Source organism: Pleurodeles waltl, chromosome 4_1, assembly GCF_031143425.1.
Source record: "Pleurodeles waltl isolate 20211129_DDA chromosome 4_1, aPleWal1.hap1.20221129, whole genome shotgun sequence".
NCBI lineage: Eukaryota > Metazoa > Chordata > Amphibia > Caudata > Salamandridae > Pleurodeles > Pleurodeles waltl.
Window position 1 is genome coordinate 90,506,003 of NC_090442.1, and position 10,190 is coordinate 90,516,192.

At 42.2% G+C, this 10,190-nt stretch overlaps 1 protein-coding gene across 1 annotated transcript; it reads right to left on the reverse strand.

The window, feature by feature from the left end:
- Nucleotides 1-1,065: 1,065 nt before the first annotated feature.
- Nucleotides 1,066-2,004, reverse strand: LOC138287029 (olfactory receptor 5AP2-like). The gene has a single exon (XM_069227389.1). The coding sequence runs from the start codon at nucleotides 2,002-2,004 to the stop codon at nucleotides 1,066-1,068; it is 939 nt and encodes a 312-aa protein (XP_069083490.1).
- Nucleotides 2,005-10,190: the final 8,186 nt, after the last annotated feature.

Consider the following 10,190-nt stretch of genomic DNA (forward strand, 5'->3'; position numbering starts at 1 on the left):
AATTTCAACCCCTCCCACCACGGGTAATTTGTCACCAATGCTGCTTTGGGCAGTGAATACACAGGAGACGAATGATAAGTCACCAATCTTGCTGCTACAGTGAAAAAGCAGGTGCCACCATTCAAGAACAAGTGCATTGTCAACAGGTATTATTTGTTTCCTAAAACGGCATTACCCACAAATGACACAATTTGGCTTGACAAAAACCTTGCTCAACATTCGCCCATTATGTTATTTTATTAGGTGCATATACCCCGAAAGGAAACCCCACTTTCTGTTGTGATCACAATAGAAGCAGAAGGAATAATCAGTTTTTGTCTTGAAAGAATTTTTTTCATATTTACCACACTTAAATTAGTTCCTGGTTGAGGATCTCACATGTCAGCTGTTTTTTTAGAAATCAGAATAACTCTTTATATTTAATTAGGACATTTTTATAGAAAATGGAGGAATACTCTATTAAACAATTTGTTTGTAGTTAATCATGCCCAAGTGGACAACATTTTAACAACAGCTATATTTTCTCAGAAACAGACTCTTTTTCTCATGGGTAGTTTGAAAAGTACATTTTTCAGCTGCCAATTTCTGACAATATCAACCCAAATAAGCCCAATATTATGGTGCTATATGCAGAGTGTAGGGCACTATTTATTACTACTGTTGAGTGCATGGGAGGGGACATGGATCAAGAAAGGTGAAGAAACAAGAATGGCAATTATTATCATATCATACTCATCTGCTCTCACGGTCTATGCCCCACATTTTGCGATGCATATCTGTTTTAACAAATGGTATTTAGCCAAAGCCAGGGTTCAATTAGTTATGTTTGTTCAATAAGGTGAATCACAATCGAGAGGTCTTGAGACCGTCATTGTTTCCCTGCAGGAAGCCATTGTTATATACAATCTCTGAGGCAATACACTGTTTTCACATGTCAATGCTGCACTGCTGTGATAATAAATAAACACTTAACCTTTAAACTGTACTTAGATAGCTGAATGTGTGTTTATTAGTACATTTGATTAAAATATTGAGCTTCATTTATTTTCAAGACATGGGAATACATTATAGAAACAAATGGGCTTGGTTTAGTATTTTCCTGAGGGCTTCTTTCATATCCTGATTCCTTAGGCTGTAGATTAGTGGATTTAGCACAGGGATTAGAGCTGTTGAGAGCACTGCTACCATCTTGTCTTGCTCATGTGAAGTGCTGGAGTTGGGCCGAAGTTCCGTGAATAGAACTGTCCCATAAAAAAGAGAGACACAGATGAAGTGTGAGGTACATGTTGAGAAAGCCCTGGGTCTACCTGCAGAAGTGCGGATCCTCAAAACAGCAACAAGAATATAGGCGTATGAGATGACAACGATGAGGAGGGATAGGAGCATCACAAAAGCAGCAAACACGATACGCAACAGGTCATTGATGGTAAAGTCGGTGCAGGAGAGCTTCAAAACCACAGGAAAATCACACATGTAATGGTCTATGATATCAGGGCCACAAAAAGATAACCTCCAAATGCAACCTGTGTGAATCAGAGAATGCAGAAAACCACCAATGTATGCTGTAGCTACCAAATGGAAAGTGAGACTCTTTGACATTGTAAGGGTGTAAAGCAATGGGTTACATATAGCCACATAACGGTCATATGCCATCATAGCCAACAGAAAGAACTCAGTGCTGCCGAAACCTGCATAGAAAAAGAGCTGAGTTAAGCAGCCAAAAAATGAGATGGTCTTCCTATCAGCAAGCATGTCAGCAAGCATCTTGGGGGAAGAGGTAGATGAAAGCCCTAAATCCAAAACAGCCAGGGAGCCAAGAAAGAAGTACATGGGTGTATGAAGGTGCGGATCCATGCAAATGAGCATCAGTATACTCACATTGCCCAGCAGGGTTGACGCATAAACTAAGACAAAGATTATGAAAAGGAGGACTTGGAGGTCTTTGTCGGTGGTGAACCCTCTGAGAATGAATTCAGTCACAATGCTTTCATTTTCAGGCCTCATGACTGTTGGTACCCATCTGAGGGCCTGTAAAAAAGAAAGATCACTTAAGATAGTCAGAATAATGATAATCATATATATTATCTCAATCGTTAAACTCATTAGCCACTGCCTTACTGGCACAGGAAGCATTGTTGCTTCAGCACTGATTGATAAGTACCTTTCTAACTTAAATCACTGTACACTCCCTAAACCCAAAGCTTCATAGAAGCAAGACATATTCGAAATAATATAACCATACCAATGATTGATTTCAGGTGTTATGAATGATCAATTGTTTTTGTCTGATAGCAAGGAACACATGTTTCCTGCAGTGATTATATCCTTTCACTGTTATTCTATTCTCTTCTCCTAAGATTTTATCTAGAGGTCTTACTAAACGTCTGTGTTACTGACCTAAAAATCTGAAATCTTACCTGAAATTCTGCCTCCTAATCACAACATTCCAAATACACCCTTCTAGTTGTTGCTGGTTCCCTAAGCCAAGCTTTGTATGCTCAAAAACAACAAACATGGTATGGCCTTTATTGATAATGAAGTTATTTTCTGATATATATTACTCACACACATGTATGTTGTTTTCTGTTTTCTAGTTAAGCAGAGCAAACTAATAAAGGTGATAAAATGTCCTCTCCACTAAATTGAAGGTCCTCCCAGCTGCTTAAGATAGGCTTTTTAGACTAATCTGTTTCCAACACTGATGTACTCCTCTGACAGCATTACAGAGTAAGGTCTGCTGGGTATTTTTCCATTCAACCACCCAGCCAATTCAGAGTGGGCAGTCGAATGGCCAGTTATTAATGTCTGTCACCCCACGGTTAAACCTGGTGGTAATGGGATGTGAAAACGACAAAATAACCACCATTCCATGGGGCACAACTCCCATGGTGTTGGGATAATGAGTTTTTGTATTTCTACAAGTGACAAAATAATTTTCTCTTTCTTGTTTGGCATGGATCGCACTGTGTTAACATGGGACCTGCACTCCACCTACATTTGGGAACTACCAAGAGTTCTCTGTTTCATTTTTGCATAACCTCTTTGTGACAACCAGTAGGTAGTTATAGTTAGGACCAACTTCTCCCATAGACAAAGCCTTCTTGGTTCTGCTAATATCTTTGGCACTGTTTGATGAATCTCCACAAAAGTTTCAAAACTAGTGTACCAGTTACTTCAGCTGCTGTCTGGTAGTTTCAGTGTGATTCATCAAGCAGGGCAGAGAAAAAAGGGAGGATCCAAAATGCTTTTCTCCCATGCAAAGTCTATGGTGATTTTGTAGTTTTTACATACGACTAAAGCCCGAACCACTGAACAGAATTGCAGCAAATTTTGCACAAAGTTAGATGTTGGTCTAGAAGGAGCCCTTTTTATAATTTAATATAAATCTGTTCAGCAGTTTTGAAGCTATTAAGGGATCTGGGTCAGAAAAGCATGGCCTTGATTAGTTGCCCACAACCTCAAAGGAAAGTTAAGTCTGTCATTGTGTTTCTTGGTTGTGCCCCTGCAGAGAAAAAATAAATACAAATGCATATAAGAGGTCAGGGTACCTCTACAGGACACATGGAGGGGTGTCTGAGGGACCCCTCAGGGGCAAAAAATTATCAAATGTTTTTTTGGCTGATCTTCAGAGACACAGATCCACTGTGGTGCACAGCACTGCCCCCAGTGTAAATCCACGATGGATCAGCAGATTTGAGCCCCATAGAAAAAAACCTCACACACCATACTTTAACGTATGGTAATTATATATTACTTTATGTTAAAAAAAATAGAAATTCACTGAAAAAATAAAGGTTACAGGTACATTATACTTTCTGTTAAAAAGCCCACAGAAATGCAATCGGAAAACAATAGGTTATAGGGATGCTATAGTTAGGTTGACGTTTCACCCACACAAAACTATAGAAATTTGCTATACTTATAATTATACTCATCTGAAGAAACTATAACTCATGCCGTTAAGTAACTTTATCAACTTACAGGAATTATTTTCTCTCTACTTAACAGTACATGAATCTTAACAGGTTAGGTTTCACTCAACATAGAATTTTAACTTTAACACAAAAATCTATCAGCAATGAGCATGTTGTTTTATATGCAAAAATAGAGTCATTTATAAAATCACAATATTAATAATTTTATAAGGCAGTACACACAGATAGATTATGCACAAAAATCTACTGGTGTCCCCTAGACCCCCATATACTTTCATAGGAGATCTTTAGATGGACAAGGTTCTCCCAAACAACAAATACAAATTTCACGGTTGTAGAAAAGTAGCCTCTTTCTAGCATGGTTACCCCCACTTTTGGCCTGTTTGTGAGTGTGTGTCAGTGTGTTTTTACTGTGTCACTGTGATCCTGCTAGCCAGGACCCCAGTGCTTATAGATAAAATCCTATATGTCAGTGTGTTTTGCCTGTCTCACTGGGACCCTGCTAGCCAGGACCCAGTGCTAGTTTGTGGCCTAATATGTATGCCTGTGTAGTACCTAACTGTGTCACTGAGGCTCTGCTAATCAGAACCTCAGTACTTATGCTCTCTCTACTTTTAAATTTGTCACTGTAGGCCAGTGACTTCATTTACCAATTTCAATTGGCACACTGAACCCCCCTTATAAGTCCCTAGTATATGGTACGAAGGTACCCAGGGCATAGGGGTTCCAGGAGATCCATATGGGGTGCAGCATTTCTTTTGCCACCCATAGGGAGCAAAGACAAACTCTTCCACAGGACTGCCACTGCAGCCTGTGTAAAATAGTGCACACACTATTTCACAGCCATTTTCACTGCACTTAAGTAACTTATAAGTCACCTATATGTCTAACCTTCACTTACTGAAGGTTAGGTGTAAAGTTACTATGTGTGAGGGCACCTTTGCACTAGCAAAGGTGCCCCCACATAGTTCAGGGCCATTTCCCCAGACTTTGTGAGTGCGGGGATGCCGTTACACGTCTGCACTACATATGGGTCAATACCTATATGTAGCTTCACAATGGTAACTCCGAATATGGCCATGTAATATGTCTAAGATCATGGAATTGTCCCCCCATTCCAAATATGGTATTGGGGAGCCAATTCCATGCATCCTGGGGTCTCTACCATGGACCCCCAGTACAGCCAAACCAGCTCTCTGAGGCTTTCACTGCAGCTATAGCTGCTGCCAACTCACAGACAGGGTTCTGCCCTCCTGGGGTCTGGGCAGCCCAGACCCAGGAAGGCAGAACAAAGTATTTCCTCTGAGAGCAGGGTTTTACACCCTCTCCCTTTGGGAATATGTGTTACAGGCTAGGGAGGGGTTGCCTCCCCCAGCCTCTGAAAATGCTTTGAAGGGCACAGATGGTGCGCTCCTTGCATAAACCAGTCTACACCGGTTCAGGGACCCCTTCTCCCCTGCTCTGGCGGGAAACTGGACAAAGGAAAGGGAAGTGACCACTCCCCTGTCCATCACCACCCCAGGGGTGGTGCCCAGAGCTCCTCCAGTGTGTCCCAGACTTCAACCATCTTGCTTTGCAAGGTGTGGGGCACTCTGGAGGGCTCTGAGTGGCCAGTGCCAGCAGGTGACGTCAGAGACCCCTCCTGATAAGGTAGCCAATCCCCTTCTCAGGGCTATTTAGGGTCTCTCCTGTGGTTTCTCTTCAGATTCTGCTTGCAAGTTTCCTTCAGGAATTCTCTGCAACAACTTCAGCATCCTCTGACCTCGGATCAACCGCAGCCTGCTCCAAGAAACGCTGTAACTGCAACAAAGTGTCTACAAGAGACACTTTTCTTCGGCAACCCCAGCTCCGAGTCAGCAACTGCAACAGTTTCCATGGTGTGCATGCTCTGGGGACTCCCTGTCTTCATCCTGCACCAGAAGGACCAGAGAAATCTCCAGTGGAGGGACGGAGTCACTTCCCTGCTCCAAGCAGGCACCTTCCAAGGCAACAACCAGTACCATGGGACTCCTCTAATGGCAGCGAGCTAGCTCCTAAGGACACAGAGGGTGGATATCATCGACATAGACTGTCTTGAGGTCATGCTGGCGCAATTTGGAGAAGGTAAGACCTTTCCCGAGAACGACAGTACCCCTGTGTTTTGTGTCTTCTTCACCTCCTGAGGCCTCTGTGCACTCCTTGCAAAATGTATTCATGCACAGCCTGGCCCAGATCCCCAGCACTCCAACCTGTGGTGGTCAACTTGCTGAGTTATTCTCCGGCGGCGTGGGACCTTCTTTTCTTGTGCTGCATCAACTGAATTTTGCACCTCTTTGAACCGAGATCCTGTGGCTTCTGGTGGTGCTGGCTGGCATCCTGAGGGCTCTCTAAAGTGCTGAGCGCCCCTTCTTCCTCCTCACACAGAGTTGAGGCCCCCAGATTCCTCCTGGGTCCACCCAGTGCCATTTTGATGAAAAACACACTTTTGCTGTAGCCAAGGCTTGTTGGCGCCTTCCAACACGAAATCTCATCTGCGACGATCTTCACACCATGGGACATCTCTTGCATTATGCAGGAACCCGCTGACATCTTCCTAGTGTGCATTTCTGCAGTCTTCAACTAACTGGGTACTCTTCTTTTGCACCCTCTTCTGGGTTGGCAGGGGCTCCTGTCCTTCCTGGAACTTCTTTCAACTTCTGGACTTGGCCCCCTTCCTTTGCAGGTCTTCAGGTCCAATAATTCAGCAGTTGTTCTTTGCAGACTTGGTTAGCTGCTGCAAGGTCCCAAAAACGAGGTGTAGTGTGTTCTAAGGAAATTCGCAGTACTTTACTCCTGCTTTTCTGGGCTTTGCGGAGGGGTAATTTACTTACCTTTACTGTATTCTTACTCTCCCAGCAATTCTGCACAAACTACACTTGTCTAGGGGGGAATTTGTGACTCACATTCCACTTTTTTAGTATAGGGTTTGTATTGCCCCCTAGACTTATTTTCTCCCATTGCATTCTATAGGACTTCCTACTGTTTGCATTGTTCTATGACTATTTACTTGTCTAATTTTGGTGTATAGTGTATATATTGAGTATAATACTTACCTCTAGAAGGAGTGTTATCTCTAAGATATTTTTGGTACTGTGTCACCCAAATAAATACCTTTATTTTTGGTAACACTGAGTATTGTCTTTACTTGTGTATAAGTACTGTGTAACTATAAGTGGTATTGCATGAGCTTTGCATGTCTCCTAGTTCAGCCTAAACTGCTCTGCTATAGCTACCTCTATCAGCCTAAGCTGCTAGAACACTACTACTTCACTAATAAGGGATAACTGGACCTGGTATAAGGTGTAAATACCCAAGGTACCCACTACAAACCAGGCCAGCCTCCTACAACGGTCCTTATATCAACTCCAATTGTTGAAAGATAGACAGATGGAATTATATGAAATCATAATAATGCCCACTGATAAAGGGGGTAGTATTATTGTGCATATTAAACAGGACTATGACACTGAGGTTTTGAGACAGCTGGATAATCCTTTACATTATCATAGACTCCCAAAAGATCTTCTCCTTTAATTAGGAAAGAAATATTGAAATTGACTTCTGAAGGGTTGAATGGTCTCTGGTTAAGTCGTAAAGAACTTGACTACCTAAATAAAGATGACTATACCATGCCAGTTTTCAATATCCTCCCTTAAATCCACAAAAATGATAGGAAAGCCCCAGGTAGATCAATAGTGGCAGTGTGCCAGTCGATCCTACAACCTCTTGCTGAGTATGTAGATTTTTTTCACTAAGCCATTTGCTCCACATACTAGATCATATACAAAAGATAGCCGTGCAGCTAATACACAAATTTAGGGCATAGAGTTCGATCCCAAAACTGACATTCTTGTGACTATGGACATCGAAAGTCTTTATACGAACATCCCACCATCAGGGGAGTTAGGAGTGTTTGCTACACTTTTAGATATTAGGCCAAGACCCCATATTGTACTTAATGAATTCATTAAGAACTATGCAAGAATTGCATTGGAACTGAACTATTTCATGTTTAAAGGTGAATTCTTTAAGCAGACCAAAGGTGGAGCCATGGGTGCTATTTTTTGCTCCAGATATAGCACACCTGTATCCAGCTGATTTTGAGGATAGGGTACTTTATATTGATCCTAATCCATTTATTGCCAATGTGAAAAAGTGGTTAAGATAAATCGATGATGTCTCCCTGATATGGCATGGTTCTAATACTCATTTGTGTGAATTTCAGAATTGGTTGAATATTCAAGATACCAATTTGCAGTTTACCGTTTGAACAATTTTTGCGTATTAAACGCAATTGCTCAAGAAAGGAGGATTATTTCACTGAGGCAAAGGTCCTATGCCCCAAGCTAGTAAACAGAAGGTATCTATACTGGCTGGTGAAACAATCACTTAAGAGGGCATGGTATAATGATCGGGACTCCCTGTTGACGGCAAAAGATAGAAGGGCCCAGAATAGGCTCACTTGTGTTAGTTCTTTTGGTAAAGGATTTGAAGTATCATCTTAAAAAATTGGCATTTGTTGAGCACTGCAGAACTTTTTCAGAAGAGACCAATGTTTGCATTCAAGAGTGGAAGAAATTTGAGGAACCATTTGGTTTGAGCATATGATGACCCCAAACCAATATCATTAAGACATCTATGAGGACTTGAACCTGTGGTGGAACATTACCAGTGTGGCAGTGGTAATGCATGTGCCACAACTTCAGTAGTTAGAACTTGTATGATCAGTGATAGAGGTTGGACCTTGCAACATTATTCAAATTGTGGTTCTAAGAATGCAGTGTACTGCATAGAGTGTCCCTGTGCCCTTCTTAATATCGTCAAAAATGCTCAGGAAGCACGCAAAAGAATTACACAATATCAATCTTGTATCCGATGTAAGGTAAGGAATACTTCCTTGGACGAACACTATTTATAAAAGTCACAGGCATCTCAAGCTGTGAAATCATTTGTTTTGGAAGTGATAAAATGGTCAAAGTGCAGACATGATGTGGAATGCCTGCTTAAAAATCGAGAAAATAGGTGGATTTGGTTCATCAACTCAGTTCATAAGGGACTCCATCAACTGGTTGAATGGCAAGTCCTAGCAACACTATAGATGTGTTTAGCGATGGTTTATTAGTCAGTAGCATATGGAAGTGGGTCTTGAGGACGTTCACCTATTGGCACCTTAGTGTGTTCCAGGAGCATGTGAGATCAGTGCGTGCTCCTTGTTCTGTGTATCTATGTTTCTCTTTCCTAGGAATCCACATTAGCCTTTGTGACCTTGTTAGGGTAGGAGTTGGTCTGTGACACGCTTCTAGATTATTGGTTCGAGAGGCTTGAGATATTTGGTTACTCCTTTTACTGTTGGTATAATCGTAAATGGAGTCATATTGCTTCACATTAAGTTTTGGGTCAGATCATGTAAATTTACATATAGTTTAATTTCCCTCTTGGGTTGTGTTTTACTCAGCTATATGGATCAGGCTGTAGTGGATTCACCAGCCTTGGTTATAGTAAGATATTTTTTTCCTTTGGGCCTTTGACTTGTTTACGTTTAATGTGGTGCAGCTGGACATATAAACATTATGGCTCTCATTACAACCCTGGCGGTAAATCCCGCTTACCGCCGTGCCGACAGCCACCAACATACCGTGACCGCGGTGGATATCCGCTATGGGTATTATGACCCACACTGAGAAATCCACCACTATACAGACACACACACAAGTCCGCAACGCCAAAGGTCAGTGATAAACAGGCTAGAGCAAAACTCACACCGTCACCCAACAGGAATACGCCCACAGTATCACGACCCACGAATCAACGCAGCAGTCTTTCAACCGTGGTAAACCATTGGCGGTACACACCCGGCGCTCAAAATACACAGACACTTACAAAACACAACCACACTGGACAATTCAAAATACACACACCTGAAACACATACACACACCACACCCACACACTCACACCACTATAAAACACCCACCCACATTACCCATAACCCCTTACGTGGAACAATTTTGAAGAAGCAGAGAGAAAAGCAAAGACCACACCATCATCCAGAGGCACAGAACACCATCAGACATACACCATCCACGCACCTCACACCACACACCCCAACCCATCACTCCACACATCACATCACACATCACCTCACACATCACTCACACCACATCATGGCACCTCAAAGATGCCCAAGGTTTTCTGAGGAGGAGCTCAGGGTCATGGTGGAGGAAATCATCCGGGTAGA

Excerpts from the sequence above, each read along its gene's own strand:
- LOC138287029 (XM_069227389.1), bottom strand. The coding sequence starts at position 2,004 with ATGAGGCCTGAAAATGAAAGCATTGTGACTGAATTCATTCTCAGAGGG.